Source organism: Microcaecilia unicolor, chromosome 8, assembly GCF_901765095.1.
Source record: "Microcaecilia unicolor chromosome 8, aMicUni1.1, whole genome shotgun sequence".
NCBI classification, from domain to species: domain Eukaryota; kingdom Metazoa; phylum Chordata; class Amphibia; order Gymnophiona; family Siphonopidae; genus Microcaecilia; species Microcaecilia unicolor.
Window position 1 is genome coordinate 231,993,667 of NC_044038.1, and position 20,586 is coordinate 232,014,252.

Consider the following 20,586-nt stretch of genomic DNA (forward strand, 5'->3'; position numbering starts at 1 on the left):
GAGAGGGCAGAATGGTCGAGCAAGCCAGTGACGAAGGGCACAGATATTGGCGGTTACCAGGCATGGGTACAACTCAACGTCCACCATGATGGAGGCATTTTCTTTCCCCCTCTGTTGCACTCAAGTTGACTCTTGGGTTGGGTTTATGGGGTGGGAGGGGACCAGCCTTGGCGAGCTCTTGTATGCTGTAGGTCAGCCACTTTACTCCAAGGCTAGGACTTTCATTGCAAATTTTAATACTGCTGCAAAAGCCAATCAATTGTTGTGAAAACTATCATAAAAGAAGTACAAATAATAAGGGACAAATGTAATGGACCGAGTAAAAAGTAAATGGTAAACTGACCCGATGACAATGGCCAGAAATGTATTAAATTCATCCAATCAGATGTTGATCGTTATTTTTCTGTGTGCACTCACATTACCTTATTCAAGTTCAACATAAGGGAATACTTTGTGGATAATGATATTCATTCCGATTGAGAGCACAATTGTAATGTTCAAGTCTTGTAAACTGTTATTTTAAACCCTTCAGCACAGGTGAGATTGACAAGATCATCATCTCAGTACTTCAAGCACTGCTGAAAAATGACTCGGGCAATGTAAGTTGGAATCAACGCTTTTCTAGAACTTTCTAAATCAGAGATAAAGATTAAGAGCCAGTTAGTCTCTGCAGGAGTCTCAGTCACTATAGCATCCCAATGACCCCACGTAACCCTCCTCACCTACCAACACAGCATGACTATGATCGAACAGGACATCACGCAATCTTCATCCATTCTAACCCTCCACTCACACCTCATACGATCACTATACAACTTTGTATCTGTTATCCACCGACTGGGCAAACGCCTTTGACGGTACTATGTAAGCCACATTGAGCCTGCAAATAGGTGGGAAAATGTGGGGTACAAATGCAATAAATAAATAAATCCTTTTACTAAGTGCCAGTAGGCACTAATGCATGCCTGCTGTGGGCCGAAAAGCTGCAGGATGCACTGAGGCATCTCATGGTTGAACAGTGAACGGCACACGCCAATCGCATGCTAAATAATACTTTTGGGGTTTTAGCATGGGGGGGGGGTGTTTGTGGGCAGAGATTAGGCGTGCTCTGAGCTAACTGGATAGCGCATGGGTATTGGTGCATAGCAACTAATTAGTGCTGGATTAGCGTGGGAGCCCTTACTGCCTACAAATTAGATGATGGTAAGGGCTCACACGCAAAATGGTCAAGTGTTAATTGGGAAAACAAAAAAGAAGCAACACTGGGCCTTGAGGATTGAAATAATCAATGTCCTTTCGTTGTAATTGGCGGTTTTTTGTACCGACAGCGTTTTTCTGAGCGGATAGACGTTACCTACGCTAGAGGCACTGTATCCTGACTGTTTTGGTCAAACCTATATCTCTAGGAAAGTCACAATCAGGATTTTCTGACCCCTGAGGCAGGGGTTTGTACGCCGAAACACGGCCCTTGTTGGGTCAATCTCATAATAAAAAGGACATTGATTGTCTCAATCCTGAAGGCCCAGTGTTGCTTCTTTTTTGTTTCTGTATTATTTTGTATGCTGTTTTACCCTCTCTTTTGTGACCAAGTGTTAATTGGGAAATCAGCGTGGCCATTTTACAGCCACACTACAAGTGGCCTCAGCGCATGGGAAAGCCATGCGCTAAAACTACTGCAGTAGATAGACATGGGGGATGCCCTGGGTTTTGTAGCATGGAATGTTGCTGCTATTTGGGATTCTAGAATCTTTCTACTCTTTGGGATTCTGGAATCTTGCTCCTCTTTGAGATTCTACATGGAATGCTCCTACTCTTTGGGATTCTGCCAGGTACTTGTGACGTGGATTGGCCACTGTTGGAAGCAAGATTCTGAGCTAGATGGACCATTGGTCTGACCCACTATGGCTGTTCTTATGTCCATTTTTTTTAGCACAGCTTAGTAAAAGGTTCCCTATATTGTGGAAAGGGGATGGGATTTGATATACCACCTTTCCGTGATTACAATCAAAGCAGTTTTCATATTATGTGACGTTCTATAAATGGTGCCCAAAACTGTGTGTCCAAATTTGGGTCTGCATGCAATTTAATTGAATAATGAGCCAATTAGCACCAAATCAATTATTGGTTTAACTGGTACCAATTAGGATTTGCGTGCAATTTGCTAGGCGCTGTGCTATAAAGATCTGCACACAAAGTTTTCAGCGCATAACTGAAGGGGGCATGGCCTGGGGAGGAACATGAGTCAGTCAGGGGCATTCACTAAATTTTGAACACCGTTTACTGAATCCCAGCCCATTATGTGCAGGTATTTATTTTGTACCTGGGGCAACGGAGGGATAAGTGACTTATCCAGAGTCACAAGGAGCTACAATGGGAATTCAACCCAATTCCTCTGGTTTTTAGGCTACTACACTAATCATTAGGGTAAGTGTTTTCTTCACAGAAAGTGTGTGACGTCATGAGTGTCAGTGAAACTGCCATGACCTGGATTGTTAGTACTGGCCACAAGCTCAGCACTTTTGGAAGTGTTATGGCTACAAAATGTGTGAGGATGCTAGAATCCTGAGAGGATCTCCCAGGCACAACTCTAACCCCCCCCCCCCCCCCCCTCCATAATCAAAACCTTTATATCCTCTGAACTCCTCACCCCCCCCCCCCCCAAACATACACACATGACAAGTGCCCCAACAGCCCTGATGACCCTATTTACATTTCAGGCCACCAACATAACAAGTCCATATACCCCATCCTTCTGACGTGAAAACCACTCCCCTTCAGAGCCCAACCAACCCGCCACCAGGACTTGGTGGACAACGGTCAGAGCCTGAATCCAAAATGGAGCTGATAATCCCTAGCAGTATTCTCATGGTACTACCGCCAGGGGTCATTAGCACTTTTTGGGATTCAATTTCCGGCAAGGACAGCAGCAACAGAGGAGGATTGCTGCCATCTGGGGCTCTTGCCCCACCAATGCTGACCCAAGTCCCGGAAGGAGGCTGGGGGGAGAAGGGATGGGCTCTGAAGAACATATGTTTATTTTTAGTCAGAGGGCAGGGTTTAGTGGAGGGGTGAGGTGACCTGGATTGTGAACAGGGTTGTTGGGGCTGTCATCAAAGAGGGTTCAGGGGGTGATGGGGTGTTGATTGGGGTGGGAAGGTTGAAGGGTTGTGTCAGAGAAATTGAGATTATTGGGATCTGATCAGGGGCGTATGATGGGGTGTTGATTGGGGTGGGAAGGTTGAAGGGTTGTGTCAGAGAAATTGAGATTATTGGGATCTGATCAGGGACGTATGATGGGGTGTTGATTGGGGTGGGAAGGTTGCAGGGTTGTGTCAGAGAAATTGAGATTATTGGGATCTGATCAGGGGCGTATGATGGGGTGTTGATTGGGGTGGGAAGGTTGCAGGGTTGTCAGAGAAATTGAGATTATTGGGATCTGATCAGGGGCGTATGGGGGTCTGATCAGGGGGAGCACCACCATACCACCCAGTGACAGAGACCACACTTAAAACCTCCTCTTTCAAGTGACTGTATGTTCAGCTGTACTGTCAACAGTTGTGACAGCTAGTGTCCAGTACTGACCTTGCACTGACACAGCCAGCCACACCTCCGCCCACCGATGCAATACCCATCTCCCACCTACTGCCATATTAGGCTGCTAACACAAGTTTTGATTTCTTTTTACCACAATGGCTGTCTTTGTTAGTGCAGGGAATAGTAGCACAGGCCTGCGCTCCTGTCTACTGCATGGTAAAAACCCATGTTAGCTGTTTAATGTAACATAGTCGAGCTTCACCTACTATGTTAGTACATTAGAAAAAGAGGATTGGTAAGAAGACCATTAACTGGCCTCTTTGGCAAAAATGTGAAATTTGGTTCTTGAGTCAACTGATTTCTGATGGTAATCTCAAAACGTTTGCTCAGTTACAAGCTGAGTTTCAAATCCCCGATTCTCAATCAGTTACGTAGTGTTGTCAACTCCAAAACGTGGCCACTAAGTGGTGTAACGAGCGCTACGGTTCTCTCTGGATTTGTTGGCAATCAGTGTAGGCAGCAACACACGGCCTCATTGTTTTACAAAGCTGCGCAGTCCGATGTTGCTGCCTCACGTAGTTCCGCGCAGCATGTGTGGGAATTAGATTTGAATGACACCTTGTCTGATACCCAGTGGTCTCGAATTTGGTCGACTGGCCCTAGGGCGTCAATGTCGGCTGCTATAACACAATCTCTTTTCTTTATGTACCACAGGGCTCTCCGGACGCCTAGAAAGAGTAAACTGTCTGGGTCTTCTAAACGGGATTTGTGTTGGTCATGTAAAAACAAATCTGGAACTCTTAACCATCTCCTGTTAGAATGTCCGCATCTTGTAATATTTTGGGCAGATGTTTGGGAAAAATTGAAAGAGATTTTTAGATTCCAAGAATCTTTTTTTACCTAAATATGTAATCTGGAAATCAGTTGGTATCTCATTTCTCTTTACAGAACATGATAAGTTATTGTTTGGCTTTTTGGTTTCGGTTGCACTGAAACTGATCATTTCGCACTTGGAAAAGATAATTCCCACGTAAATGTGGTGGTTTGGTGGAATTGGGTTCCGCTATACAAGAGCAATCTACAGTAATTTCCATGTTTAGCCTAGTGGTTAGGGTGGTGGACTTTGGTCCTGAGGAACTGAGTTGGATTCCCACTTCAGGCACAGGCAGCTCCTTGTGACTCTGGGCAAGTCACTTAACCCTCCGTTGCCGCATTGAGCCTGCCATGAGTGGGAAAGCGCAGGGTACAAATGTAACAAAAAAAAAATTTCAGAAATGGAAATCTTTAGACCTTTTTCTCTCTGCTAAGAACTAATTTTATGACTTGAACTCGGCTTTGTGTATTGTACTGTGTGTTTCATCTTGTTGCACTGCTTTTTGTGTTGCTGTATTTTAGAAATTTAATAAAAATATTGCAAAAAAAAAAAAAAAAAAAGTGGAGCTGTGCTCACATGGATTCCCCAGCTGGCCTCGACTCTGATCCTGTTTTGTCTATTTCACCATGAAAACAGAATTTCAGTGTTAGTTACTTGAAAATTTTCCACTGCAGCTTTGTTTTCATTTTATTTATTTATTTATTTTGTGCTACAGATTTCATTACTTTACGACTCAGGCATCAATTTACTTAATCAGCTGCTTGCAACCGATCAAGGTATGTTTCTTTATCCCTGGTGTTTTTATTTCTCATTTTCCTAAGTAGTATTATAGTATTGGGCCTAGTGGTTAGGATGGTGGACTTTGGTCCTGGGGAATTGAGGAACTGAGTTCGATTCCCACTTCAGGCACAGGCAGCTCCTTGTGACTCTGGGCAAGTCACTTAACCCTCCATTGCCCCATGTAAGCCGCATTGAGCCTGCCATGAGTGGGAAAGTGCGGGGTACAAATGTAACAAAAAATAAAATAGATACTATTGGAGATTCTACATGGAATGTTGCTACTATTGGAGATTCTACATGGAATGTTGTTATTCCACTAGCAACATTCCATGTAGAAGGCTGCGCAGGCTTCTGCTTCTGTGAGTCTGACGTCCTGCGTGTACGTGCAGGACATCAGACTCACAGAAGCAGAAGCCAGTGCGGCCACTTTGATGATCTGCAAGGGCCGACTTCTACATGGAAATGTTGCTAGTGGAATAGCAACATTCCATGTAGAATCTCAAATAGTAGGAACAGTGGAGGAGTGGCCTAGTGGTTAGGGTGGTGGACTTTGGTCCTGAGGAACTGAGTTTGATTCTCACTTCAGGCACAGGCAGCTCCTTGTGACTGGGCAAGTCACTTAACCCTCCATTGTCTCATGTAAGCCGCATTGAGCCTGCCATGAGTGGGAAAGCGCAGGGTACAAATGTAACAAAAATAAAATAGATACTATTGGAGATTCTAGATGGAATGTTGCTACTATTGGAGATTCTACATGGAATGTTGCTATTCAACTAGCAACATTCCATGTAGAAGGCTGCGCAGGCTTCTGTTTCTGTGAGTCTGACGTCCTGCACGTACGTGCAGGACGTCAGACTCACAGAAGCAGAAGCCTGCGCGGCCACATTGGTGATCTGCAAGGACCGACTTCTACATGGAATGTTGCTAGTGGAATAGCAACATTCCATGTAGAATCTCCAATAGTAGCAACAGTGGAGGAGTGGCCTAGTGGTTAGGGTGGTGGACTTTGGTCCTGGGGAACTGAGGAACTGAGTTCGATTCCCACTTCAGGCACAGGCAGCTCCTTGTGACTCTGGGCAAGTCACTTAACCCTCCATTGCCCCATGTAAGCCGCATTGAGCCTGCCATGAGTGTGATAGCGCCTTTGTTACAAATGTAACAAAAATAAAATATATACTATTGGAGATTCTACATGGAATGTTGCTATTCAACTAGCAACATTCCATGTAGAAGGCTGCGCAGGCTTCTGTTTCTGTGAGTCTGACGTCCTGCACGTACGTGCAGGACGTCAGACTCACAGAAGCAGAAGCCTGCGCGGCCACATTGGTGATCTGCAAGGACCGACTTCTACATGGAATGTTGCTAGTGGAATAGCAACATTCCATGTAGAATCTCCAATAGTAGCAACAGTGGAGGAGTGGCCTAGTGGTTAGGGTGGTGGACTTTGGTCCTGGGGAACTGAGTTCAATTCCTACTTCAGGCACAGGCAGCTCCTTGTGGCTCCGGGCAAGTCACTTAACCCTCCATTGCCCCATGTAAGCCACATTGAGCCTGCCATGAGTGAGAAAGCACGGGGTACAAATGTAACAAAAAAAAAAACAAAAAAGATACGGGTTGGGAGGGCCAGGTCTAACAGGGGATGCTTATGCAACACATGCACCTGGTATAAATCAGGGGCATAGCCAGATTTTGGTGGGAGGGGGTTCCAGAGCCCGAGGTGAGGGGGCACATTTTAGCCCCCCGCCGACCCCCCGCCATTGCCGAACCCCCCCTGCTTCCAACTTTGACCCACTCCTCCACTCATTTTCCTAAGTAGTATTATAGTATTGGGGCAGGTTGCATTTGAACAGCAGTGAATAGAAAGCATAGGCCCTTGTACCACAGACTCCTCTATACTATACCAATGTGCAGAAAGCGTCACAGACAGACCCTTTAAGGCTGAGAGGATAATTTGTTTTCCATGTCCGTTCAATCTGTGACTCATCTGAAATGAGCAAGTGCCCCTCCCATTTAAACCGCGATCTCTATTTTGTTTTGGGTTTTTTTAAAAGAATAGCAGCATAGGATTGCAAAATCAAGATGAATCACAAATTTTGGGTCATATCATCTTAATTTAGATAATTTATTTATAAACTGATTTTTATAAATAAAGCTAAATCAGTGATGCACAATCATTTCATACAATAGAATGTAATTTATCCTTAAAATCGAGCGTGGTACCGGAAGATTGGAGGGTGCCCAATGTAACGCCGATTTTTTTTAAAAGGTTCCAGGGGAGATCCGGGAAATTATAGACCGGTGAGTCTTACGGCAGTGCCGGGCAAAACGGTAGAGACTATTATAAAGTACAAAATGACAGAGCATATTCAAAAACATGGATTAATGAGACAAAGTCAACATGGATTTAGTGAAGAGAAATCTTGCCTCACCAATCTACTACATTTCTTTGAAGGGGTGAATAAACATGTGGCTAAAGGTGAGCCGTTGATATTGTGTATCTGAAATTTCAGAAGGCATTTGACAAAGTACCTCATGAAAGACTCCAGAGGAAATTGGAGAGTCATGGGATAGGAGGTAGTGTCCTTTTGTGGATTAAAAACTGGTTAAAAGATAGAAAACAGAGAGTAGGGTTAAATGGTCAGTATTCTCAATGGAGAAGGGTAGTTAGTGGGGTTCCCCGGGGGTCTGTACTGGGACCGCTGCTTTTTAACATATTTATAAATGACCTAGAGATGGGAGTAACTAGTGAGGTAATTAAATTTGCTGATGACACTAAGTTATTCAAAGTGGTTAAATCGCGGGAGGATTGTGAAAAATTACAAGAGGACCTTACGAGACTGGGAGACTGGGTGTCTAAATGGCAGATGACGTTTAAGTGCAAAGTGATGCATGTAGGAAAGAGGAACCCGAATTATAGCTACATCATGCAATGTTCCACGTTAGGAGTCACAGACCAAGAAAGGGATCTAGGTGTCGTTGCTGATGATATGTTGAAACCTTCTGCTCAATGTGCTGCTGCGGCTAAGAAAGCAAATAGAATGTTAGGGATTATTAGGAAAGGAATGGAAAACAAAAATGAGGACGTTATAATGTCTTTGTATCGCTCCATGGTGCGACCGCACCTCGAACATTGCGTTCAATTCTGGTCGCCGCATCTCAAAAAAGATATAGTGGAATTATAAAAGGTGCAGAGAAGGGAGACGAAAATGATAAAGGGGATAAAGTTTTTTGACCTCAGCGTTGCTGCTCACACAGATCAATACGGTATTGCAAAGCCCTTTGCATACAAATCGTCATAGATCAGTTTTTTTTTTTTTTGCAGTTATGAAGATGTAAAGCTAAACTGCTAAATAAAATGCTAAAAACTGACCTATGATGTTTCGTATGCAAAGGGCTCTGCAATAAAGTATTGATCTGTGAGAGCAGCACCGCTGAGGTCAAAAGTTTTTTTTCAGATCATATACATTTTTAATTGTAGTGCTAGAGCTTTAGAATAATTTTCCTTATGAGTTATGTAATGGACTCAGGGGCCCTTTTTCAAAAGCAGGCTGAAAAATGGCCTGCGGTAGTGTAGACGCGTGTTTTCAGCGAACCTGTAAAAAAGGCCTTTTTAAATTTTTTGCCAAAAATGGACATGCGGCAAAATGAAAATTGCCGCGTGTCCATTTTGGGTCTGTGACCTCGGTAACCAGGCGGTAATGACCTACCCATGCCAAATACCACTTGGCTCGCATCCGATACACACATCTGAAAATAATCTTTCAGCCACGTGCATCGGCTGCATGTCAAAATTGAAATTACCGCAAGAGCCACAGAGTAGCCAGGTGGTAACTCCATTTTGGCGTGTGTTGGGCGCTCGTAGAGCCTTACTGGGCTTAGTGAAAGGGCCCCTCAATCTTTCTAGGTTTATAAAGTAGACAAAGGTGTGACTTTATTGAAAAATGAACATTTCATTTTCCGACCTTTTGGTAAAAAGCTGTATTTTTATTTTCAGAAATGGCAGTGCGGCAAGTGAACCACCTTGGCCGCTTGGCCATTTCAGGGGGAGCACTTACCGCCATCCATCGAGGTGGTGGTAAGGGCTCACACGCTAACCCAACGGTAAACACCGGGCTGGGGGTGGGAACAACTGCCTGGTTGCTGTGATAGCCCAGTGGTAGTTCCAAATTAGCGAGCAGTAAGCCCGCATTGGGCTTACCGTCCCTTAGTTAAAAACCCCCTAAATGTTGGTCCTGTCCATGATTCTCCCCTGTGAACGCTCTCCTTGATTATATGTGCTAAGGAAGTTTCATGTCTCATTCATCGAATAACAGTAAGTGCTCAACTAACACTGATGTGCATAAATGCACACTTACCCACATACTTCCTAGTAATCTATAAATTTATGTCCCCAACCCACCTGTAAATTTACACACATACTGCACTTATTATATTCATCACCTTCTGCATGAATTGCAGCTAATGGAGAATTTTCTAATTCATTTGTATTGCACAGAGGCACCAGACAAGGTTGCCCAGTCTCTCCATTATTATTCAGTCTAGCTCTTGAACCCCTTTTCGTGGCTATTCGTACATCCAAAGATATACCTGGCGTCTCCTTGGATAAAAAGAAGTTTAAGCTTTCAGCATATGCAGGTGACATATTGCAATACCTCACTAACCCACAATCGTCTATGAAAGCCCTCATTCATTTAATTTCTCACTTTTCAAAACTTTCAGGTTATAGAATTAATTGGGACAAAACAGAACCGATGCCTTTGAATGATGTTTGCTTTCCCTTTGCTATTCAAGGTTTCCCTCTTAAATGGGTAGTCTCCTCCGTTAAGTATCTTGGTGTCTTCTTTGATAGAGATCTCTTAACTACTATCAAAATTAACTCTGATAACATTTTTGCAAATGTTGAGACCTCTTTAACATCATGGTCCCCACTAAATTTAACATGGTGGGGAAGGTTGGATACTTTCAAAATGGCAATAGTACCCAAGATCATATATACTCCGAGAATGATCCCTCTTCTTTTTCCCTGCTATTTCTGTAGAAGGTTGGAAAAATTGCTCTCTAACTTGTTGTGGAATCTTAAGGTGCCCAGAATCTCCTTAGGCAAATTAAAGCTTCCCTGACCTCCTGGTATACCATAAAGCTTTTATTATACGTCAGGGTATGGAATGGATTGCTCCTCTGAATGGTGCGTCTTTGCCTAGTTGGCTTGCGCCTTCCTAAAAATATTATCTCCAGTCCTATCATTGATGTTACTCATAAATTGTTGTCATCTCTTGATAAATCGTTAGGCACTCCTTGGTCTGCAACAACATTTGTACCTATATGGAACAACTCCAAATTTAAAATTGATAAAAAAACAAGTTTCCTGGTCTCAATGGCAACGTATAGGAATATGGGCCCTTAAAGATTTTATTGACTTCAAAAACCAAACTTGGAAATCTTTCTCAGACATGAAAACTGAATTTTCATTATTAGATTCTCAATTTTAAAGTTTTTTTTTAGGGTGGGAGGGGGTTAGTGACCACTGGGGGAGTAAGGGGAGGTCATCCCCGATTCCCTCCGGTGGTCATCTGGTCATTTAGGGCACATTTTTGTGGCTTGGTCGTAAAACAAAAAAAGGACCAAGTCGGCCAAGTGTTGGTCAGGGATGCCCTTCTTTTTTCCATTATCGGCCGAGGACGCCCATATGTTAAGCATGCCCCAGTCCCGCCTTCGCTATGCTTCCGACACGTCCCCAGGAACTTTGGTTGTCCCCCCGACGGAAAGCAGTTGAGGACGCCCAAAATCGGCTTTTGATTATGCCGATTTGGGCGACCCTGGGAGAAGGACACCCATCTCCTGATTTGTGTAGAAAGATGGGCGCCCTTCTCTTTCGAAAATAAGCCTGCAAATTACTTACCAAGAATGGTAGAATTTGTTGCTTCAAACTTATAAATTTGAAACTTATTTTGCTAAAAAAATCATTTTGTTTTGCTTTGCATAAGAAAAAATGGTTTCCACTTATATTATATTTTAAAAATGTCTAGTGTAAAATGTTACATTTATCTATTTGCCGTATTTCGTGTAACTTATGGCTTATGCATGAATCATATTTTGTTATATATCCTCTTTTTCTCTCTCTCTCTCTCTCCTTCTTGGATTCTTAATCAAAATTGCTCAATGTTTCTTGTTTCATGACTGTTAATTCTTGTTTTACTCTTGTAACAAAAATTAATAAAAATACTAAGACTAAGAAAATAAGATGATACCAAGGTCTGAATCCTTACATTTATGTGGATGATGTCGCGATCGACATCCCATTTCAAAAGGATTTAACAGAAATCACAAATAAAATCAATCATAGCTTCCAAATAATGAACTCATGGGCGGATACATTCCAACTGAAGCTTAATGTACAGAAGACACAATGCCTTATCCTTTCATCACAATTTAATAAGATTAACTACAAAAAAAATTTTAAAACTGCCAAGAGTGCAATAATATATCTCAAAATCACTAAGTATCACTCCTAGTATACAAACTTTCCAGTTTTCATTTAGAGAGGTCTAGGAATGGATACTATAGTTTCTTATATCCATTAGTACTCTCTGTAGAGGGGTGTATAGACTTTGATCATTGTTGATAATTGAAGATACCCCGTTTTCTGTATTTTGCTCACAGAATCTTTTTCTCCCCAAGTGTGGGAGTTTTTTTGATGTTTGTGAGTTTTTTCGGAAGGCGGTAGGAGCCCATGATGTTGGTCATATCAGTGGAGTCCTAATGCTAGGTTCCCTGGGCTGTTGAGGCTATTTTATTCACATAAATTTCTTATGTTAGATCAAGGTCTTGCGCTCACCTATAGATTGTATACTAGGAGTGATACTTAGTGATTTTGAGATATAAGATTAACTACGCCAATATTAATACATCGAACTGTACTCTTCCTGTTTCAGACACCTTGAAACTTCTGGGAGTTACACTTGATCGAAATCTTACATTAGAAACTCACTCGAAGAATGTAACACAGAAAATGTTCCATACAATGTGGAAACTCAAAAGAGTGAAACCTTTCTTCCCTAGGGAGGTATTCCTTAATCTGGTGCAATCTATGGTGTTAAGTCATTTGGACTACTGCAATTCCATCTATGTTGGATGCAAAGCACAAATTATTAAGAAACTCCAAACAACCCAAAACACTGCAGCCAGACTTATATTTGGAAAAAACAAAATACAAAAGAGCCAAACCCCTCAGAGAAAAACTACATTGGCTTCCACTAAAAGATCGAATTACAGTCAAGACCTGTACCCTGGTTCATAAAATTATTTATGGTGAGGCCTGAATATATATGTCAGACCTTATTGACCTTCCAGCAAGAAATACAAAAACAGCATCACGCACATTCTTGAATCTTCACTACCCCAGCTGCAAAGGACTTAAATATAAATCTATATACGCATCAAGCTTCCCTTACATCTGCACGCAACTATGGAATACATTACCAAGGGCCATAAAAACAACACATGACTTGGCAGCCTTCCGGAAAGTACTAAAGACTAACTTGTTTAAGGATACCTATCATAAGGATCCTTCTCAAACGAACTGACATCATAACGTTTACTAGAACAAGTTAACACTGAATTCTTTTTTTATTGGTTTCTTTATCATACTGTCATTATGGAACATTATACACTACCCTTGTTCTTAAATAATTGAAACGAATTGTATATCTATTTGCTTCTAAGTGGTATTATATTTTTCTGTTCTTAAATTCTACAACATTCTGTAATTCTCAGTCCGGAAATGATGATCATCATTACGGCATATTGTAAGCCACATTGAGCCTGCAAAGAGGTGGGAAAATGTGGGATACAAATGTAGCTAATAAATAAAATAAATAAATAAATAAATACATTTTTTTATTAGTTTTCGAAGGTAACCCTTCTTCTTCAGGTCAGAAACCGAAAAAGGGTTACCTCTGAAAGCTAATAAAAAATGTGTTAAGTTAGTGCAATATATAAGGTATCATCTTATTTTCTTTTCATTGTTTTGATTTATTTCTATTTATTATCTTTAAAAGTGGACTAACACAGTTACCAAAAATAGTATAAGAAATACTTCGTCTTTCCACCAAAACCCACTTCTCCTCTTCCTCCACTTTCTATCTCAGTTGATAACACCCTTATCCTCCCCGTCTCATCTACCCGCAACCTTGGAGTCATCTTTGACTCCTCCCTCTCCTTCTTTGCGCATATCCAGCAGATAGCCAAGAACTGTCGCTTCTTCCTCTTTAACATCAGCAAAATTCGCCCTTTCCTCTCTGAACACACCACCCAAACTCTCGTCCACGCTCTCATTACCTCTCGCCTTGACTACTGCAACTTACTCCTCACCGGCCTCCCACTTAGCCATCTATCCCCCCTTCAATCTGTTCAGAACTCTGCTGCACGTCTTATATTCCACCAGAACCGATATACTCATATCACCCCTCTCCTCAGGTCACTTCACTGGCTTCCAATCAGATACCGCATTCAGTTCAAGCTTCTCCTTCTTACCTACAAATGCACTCAGTCTGCTGCCCCTCACTACCTTTCTACCCTCATCTCCCCTTATGTTCCCACCCGAAACCTCCGTTCACAGGACAAATCTCTCCTCTCAGTACCCTTCTCCACCATCGCCAACTCCAGGCTCCGCTCATTCTGCCTCACCTCACCCTATGCTTGGAACAACCTTCCTGAGCCCTTACGCCAAGCCCCCTCCCTGCCCATCTTCAATGCTGCGTTCGGCACCTAACTCTTACCGTTCAGTAATCCAGACTGCCCCATTTTGACTTCCCCTTTCGGACTGACTGTTCACTTGTCTTTTAGATTGTAAGCTCCGTGAGCAGGGACTGTCCCTCTATGTTAAATTGTACAGCGCTGCATAACCCTAGTAGCGCTTTAGAAATGTTAAGTAGTAGTAGTAGATACACACAATCCTGGTGTTACAATGGGGTGATAATCTTCAATTCATCAAATGTTCCCCCTTGCCTCAGCATCTCTGATGCGTAAATTCAATGTGGATTGAAAAACACATTTTAGAAAATGGTATTTGTGGACATATTGCTAGTGCTTGGCTTAACGAATAAACTTGATTAGACTTTTTTGTCTTTTCCTCCATAGAAATACAGTTAAATGGAAATGTCGGCACTTTGCAATATACGTTACAGGAGTTAGAAACAACTGAAGAAGAGCTTCAGATGGTATTCAACGTAAGTGCCTTAGTCTGACACATCTGAAAATGACAGTTCATGTGATCGTAGTGAAGGCGGTTAACTTGGCAGAGTTTAAAAAAGAGTTGGACGGTTTCCTAAAGGACAAGTCCATAGACCGCTACTAAATGGACTTGGGAAAAATCCACAATTTCGGGAATAACTTGTATAAAATGTTTGTACGTTTGGGTAGCTTGCCAGGTGCCCTTGACCTGGATTGGCCGCTGTCGGGGACAGGATGCTGGGCTCGATGGACCTTTGGTCTTTTCCCAGTATGGCATTACTTATGTACTTAACACTAGGAAAATTACAATATTATACATAATCAAACAAAGGTAAATTAGCATATCATGAATAATTTTAGCAAACAAATTAACTCAAGTGTATGGAAAATAGATAAGCTTTTAGCAACTTACGAAATTTCAAATAGGATGCACTCAGTCAACTCTGGAGGAAGTAAGTTCCAGCATTGCACTGAACAGTCAACAAAACCCAAATCATGAATAGATATATACTTCACATTTCTGAGAGTAAGAAACTACAATAAACAACAATCCCTAGATCTAAGTGAGCAGCCTATAGTTTCCACAGCAAACAGCTCCTCCAGGTAATCTGGGGCATAACCATAAGGCATTTTATCCAACAAGATGCAGAGTTTAAACTTGCATCAACCCTCTATTGGAAGCCAATGAAGACTTCTCCCCAAAGCCTACCTTCAAACTTCATTAGGGGTATCCTCAATTCTAAATGTGTCCATTTTTGTTTACTGAGAAATGCCTTGTCCTTTAAACATGGGGCTCTTTCCCCCATTCACTTTCCCCTTTCTGCCCTGAGCATAAGTAGAGAGGCAGAACAATAGAATATACTTATGTGAATTTCATTTCAGCGCTGATTTTTTTAGGCATATTTATTTATTATCTCATTTGTACCCCACATTTTCCCAACAGCGTCAGGCTCAATGTGGCTTACAGCGCACCACAGAGGCAGATGCCAATGCAGCAAAATTAAGCTAATACAACAGAAAACATACACAAGTACTATTGGGGAGGATGGGGAAGAGACGGACGGAGCAGGGGAACCAGGAAAGAGAATATATAGAATCTAGTCCTAAATACTCGACGGAGGCAGAAAGCAGATGTTGGACATGCAAGATCCAGTTGAACACCCTTGAGCATCATCTCTTTGGATGTTCCTTTCTTTATGAATATTGGGAGTGCATCTGGTCTCGCATATCCGAGGTTTTTGGACTCCAGAATCCCTTAATATATACTGATGTATCCCCAGCCGATACAAGATCGTTTCATTTGCTACGGTAGCTGTTAAACTAATTCTTACTCATTGGAAAGATACTTCAGTTCTTTCTATGTAGCGATGGTGGAGGCCTGTTTGTTTGTATCGCCAGTATGAAGGGGGTTCCCTGGAAAAACAAAGACATGTACAAGTTATTCGTAATTACTGGGTGAAGATTGATAGAGGTTCAACAGCGATGTATTCCTAATGAGTTGTTTTTGTTGATCTGTTATGGTTTTTCTTTATATTTTTCTTGCATATTTGAATAGAGAGACGAACGTAAAAAAACTCAAAACTGAATGAGCGTACACGATAATGTCACATATGATATGAGAGTGAAGGGGGCAGACTCAAGAAAAATGTCAGGAAGTATTTTTTCACGGAGAGAGTGGTAGATACTTGGAATGCCCTCCCGCGGGAGGTGGTGGAGATGAAAATGGTAACGGAATTCAAGCATGCATGGGATAAACATAAAGGAATCCTGTGCAGAAGGAATGGACCCTCAGAAGCTTAGCCGAGTGGGAGGCAGGGCTGGTGTTTGGGTGGTGGGGCTAGTTCTGGGCAAGACTTCTACGGTCTGTGTCCTGAAATTGGCAGATACAAATCAAGGTAAGGTATACACAAGTAGCAGCACATATGAGTTTATCTTGTTGGGCAGACTAGATGGACCGTGCAGGTCTTTTTCTGCTGTCATCTACTATGTTACAATCCAGCTTATAATCGAAAGACAAAAACGCCTATATTGCGACCTAAATCGGGAGATAGGCGTTTATCTCCCAAAAACGAATAACGCGGTATAATCGAAAGCCGAACTTGGACGTTTTCAACTGCACTCCATCGCGGAAGCGTACAAAGTTGACGTGGGCGTGTCGGAGGCGTGGTGAAGGCGGGACTGGGGCGTGGTTATCACCCGAACAGAGATAGGCGCCTTTCGCCGATAATGGAAAAAAAGTATGCGTTTGTAGCTAGAATTTAGGGCACTTTTCCTGGACCCTGTTTTTTCACGAATAAGGCCTCAAAAAGTGCCCTAAATGACCAGATTACCACCAGAGGAAATCGGGGATGACCTCCCCTGACTCCCCCAGTGGTCACTAACCCCCTCCCACCACAAATCATGATGTTTCACAACTTTTTATTTTCACCCTCAAATGTCATACCCACCTCCCTGGCAGCAGTATGCAGGTCCCTGGAGCAGTTGTTAGGGGGTGCAGTGGACTTCAGGCAGGTGGACCCAGGCTCATCCCCCCCCCTACCTGTTACAATTGTGCTGCTTAATGCTTTGTCGTCCAACCCCCCCAAACCCACTGTACCCACATGTAGGTTCCCCCCTTCACCCCTTAGGGCTATAGTAATGGTGTAGACTTGTGGGCAGTGGGTTTTGAGGGGGATTTGGGGGGCTCAACACCCAAGGGAAGGGTGCTATGCACCTGGGAGCTCTTTTACCTTTTTTTTTTTTTTGTTGTTGTAAAAGTGCCCCCTCGGGTGCCCAGTTGGTGTCCTGGCACTACGACTCCTGGCCCCTCCCATGAACAAATGCCTTGGATTTATTCGTTTTTGAGCCGGGCGCTTTCATTTTCCATTATCGCTGAAAAACAAAAACGCCCAGCTCACAAATTGTCGAATAAAACATGGACGTCTATTTTTTTTCGAAAATACAGTTCGGTCCGCCCCTTCACGGACCCGTTCTCGGAGATAAACGCCCATGGAGATAGACGTTTTCGTTCGATTATGCCCCTCTATGTATGTTACATCAGTGATTTAACAGTAATAAAATGAAAGCCGGGTTCAGAATCCAGAAAGAGTGTTCCAAGATGAAAAAGCTGAAAGATTAAAAATGCGTTCTCAACAATGGTTTCTTAAATATTATATCTTTGCAGCCTGTACTCAAAAATGCCAACGGAGCTGCAGTTCCAATTCCTGATGACCCAGTTCCTCCTTTACCGCCACACTCCAAAAGTAAAGCTCAATTGACTGTGACACAGAACCTTATAAACAGCATCTTGTCCCTTTATAAGACTGAAACTTCAACGGTGAGTAATGAAAACTGTCCAGAATTTATGTCCTTATCCAGCTTATTTTCGAAGGAGATCGCCGGCCATCTTCCGACACAGATCAGGAGATGGCCGGCGATCTCCTGAACCTGGCCAAATCGGTATAATCGAAAGCCAATTTTGGCTGGCACCAACTGCTTTCCGTCGCGGAGCCGGCCAAACTTCAAGGCACGGTACAGAAGGTGGGGTGGGGGCGTGGTTTCGAGATGGCCGGCTGCGCCCGATAATGGAAAAAAGATGGCCGGCTCTGACGAGCATTTCGCCGGCTGTACTTGGTCCATTTATTTTTATGACCACGTCTGAAAAAAGTGCCCCAATTGACCAGATGACCACCGGAAGTGGGGATGACCTCTCCTTACTCCCCCAGTGGTCACCAATCCCCTCCCACCCCAAAAAATAAATTTTTGGCCAGCCTGACATGTCATACCCAGCTCCCTGACGGCAGTATGCAGGTCCCTGGAGCAGTATTTAGTGGGTGCAGTGCACTTCAAGCAGGTGGACCCAGGCCCATCCCCCTTACCTGTTACACTTGTGGTGGTAAATGTTGAGCCCTCCAGAACCCCCCAAAACCCACTGTACTCACATGTAGGTGTCCCCCTTTATCCCTAAGGGCTATGGTAGAGGTGTAGAGTTGTGGGGAGTGGGTTTTAGGGTGGACTTGGGGGGCTCAGCACCCAAGGTAAGGGAAGTATGCACCTGGGAGCAAGTCCACTGCAGTGCCCCCTAGGTGCCTGGTTGGTGCCTTGGCATGTGAGGGGGACCAGTGCACTACAAATGCTGGCTCCTCCCATGACCAAAGGGCTTGCATTTCGCCAGGTTTGAGATGGCCAGGCCCGGTTTCCTTTATGGCTGAAAACCGAAGCCGGCCATCTCAACATTTGACCTAAATGTTGAGATTTAGCCAGCCCCAACCGTATTATCGAAAGAAAAGATGGCCGGCCACCTTTTTCGATAATACAGTTGGCTCTGCCCCTTTGCGGAGCCAGCCCCGAAGATGGCCGGCGCCGTTCGATTATGCCCCTCCACGTGACATAAGTCACAGGTTGGTCCTTTTATGTCAGCTCTCTGAGACTGGAACTCAGCAATGTCTTCCCTTTGCCATAGATGAGGCAGGCCACGGGTGTACTGTTTGTCCCCCTCATTCTAAAATGGAGCGTTTAAATTAAAGTGCCTTTTGTGTATTTAAGAATAAGATTTTAGAAAAGCTGTCCAACTCAGAACATGCAGCAAACGAAAACATGGTACAAATGCCCACGCCCTTATTCTATCTTTCGGTGTGTAAATAAAAACCAGGCCCCCGATCCGCACCAAACTGCCCATGACCCTTTCATTTCTGTGCCCCTTTTTCCGGCACATGCATGAAATTTAGGTGTGGCTCATGTACCCCCTAAATTTACATGGGTACATGTCAATTAAAACTAATTAGTGCCAATTGCTTGTTAAAAGGCCAATTATTGTGATACGTGTGCAAATTGGGTGCACACTCAATTTTGTGCATACATCTTATAGCGTGTTTTATAGTATTACGGGGAAATGCTACCAACCTAAGCTACATTCTATAATGGCATCTTCATTCAAAGATGCCACTGTAGAATTGACGCTCACTACATCACATTGGCGAATCTAATAGGAGACGCCCAGTTATAGAACTGCCTCCGTGTGCTTTATTTCCAGAATTAGGAGGATGCTCCACCATTGGCGTCTAATTATCATCATTTATCATTTATTCATTTTATATACCGTTTCTTAATGCTCTCTCTACCCTCTACCCTCTCTACTCTCATCTCCCCTTGCATTCCTACCCGTAACCTCCGCTCTCTAGACAAATCCCTCCTTTCAGTACCCTTCTCCACCACCGCCAAATCCAGGCTCCGCCCTTTCTGCCTCGCCTCACCTCAAGCGTGGAACAAACTCCCTGAGCCCATACGCCAAGCCCCCTCCCTGCCCATCTTCAAATCACTGCTCAAAGCCCACCTCTTCAATGTCGCCTTCGGCACCTAACCACCACACCTATACTCAGAAATCTAGACTACACCAACTTGACATTTTGTCCTTTAGATTGCAAGCTCATCTGAGCAGGGACCGTCCTTCTTTGTTAAATGGTACAGCGCTGCGTAACCCTAGTAGCGCTCTAGAAATGTTAAGTAGTAGTAGTAGTAGTAGTACTATTGCAAAACAGAATGGTTTACATTAAAAGAAAATACTTCTCATACAAACAAACAAATAAGAACTCCAATCATTGATAGAATAGCACAGCCACCCAAAAAGACAAAGAAATACATTTCTAGTAAAATCTACTACTCCAAAAAAAAAAAAATTAGGAGCTTTCACAGCTAACATACAGCTTCCTTGACTAATTTTTTTTTAATTTTTGTATTTTTGATTTTACAATTTACATTCATTAAAAAACAAAATGTAATAGATTTGGAAAATAGACTAAAAATATTACTATCTTTATACAGATTACTATAATTTTTATATTGACCACAATCAACACCACACTATGAGGCAAGAAACTAGGTATAACTAAAGAAAAAAAAAAGGAAAATAAAATACTTGAGTATATTCTACTCCATTAAGAGGAAGAAAACCCTAAGTACTCGCTAGCCAATATTAACAGCATATTTTAAGTGGGGCGTCAGGTCTGAACATCAATCTCGCTTTGCTCTTTCAATTCTATATATGTTTGCATTTTTGGGGGGTCAAGGAACATATAATTAACTCCTTCAATAGTGGAGGAGTGGCCTAGTGGTTAGGGTGGTGGACTTTGGTCCTGGGGAACTGAGGAACTGAGTTCAATTCTTCTTCAGGCACAGGCAGCTCCTTGTGA

The 20,586-nt window shown here is 42.9% G+C and overlaps 1 protein-coding gene across 1 annotated transcript in view; it reads left to right on the forward strand.

Annotated features, from left to right (window-relative positions):
* The first annotated feature begins 15,786 nt into the window (after nt 1-15,786).
* The window catches only part of LOC115476900, a 43,957-nt gene continuing 39,157 nt past the window's right edge, over nt 15,787-20,586 (forward strand). Inside the window, exons 1-2 of the mRNA XM_030213474.1 lie at nt 15,787-15,816; nt 17,583-17,735. Coding sequence (XP_030069334.1) covers nt 15,787-15,816; nt 17,583-17,735 — 183 coding nt within the window. The remainder of the gene's footprint in view (nt 15,817-17,582; nt 17,736-20,586) is intronic.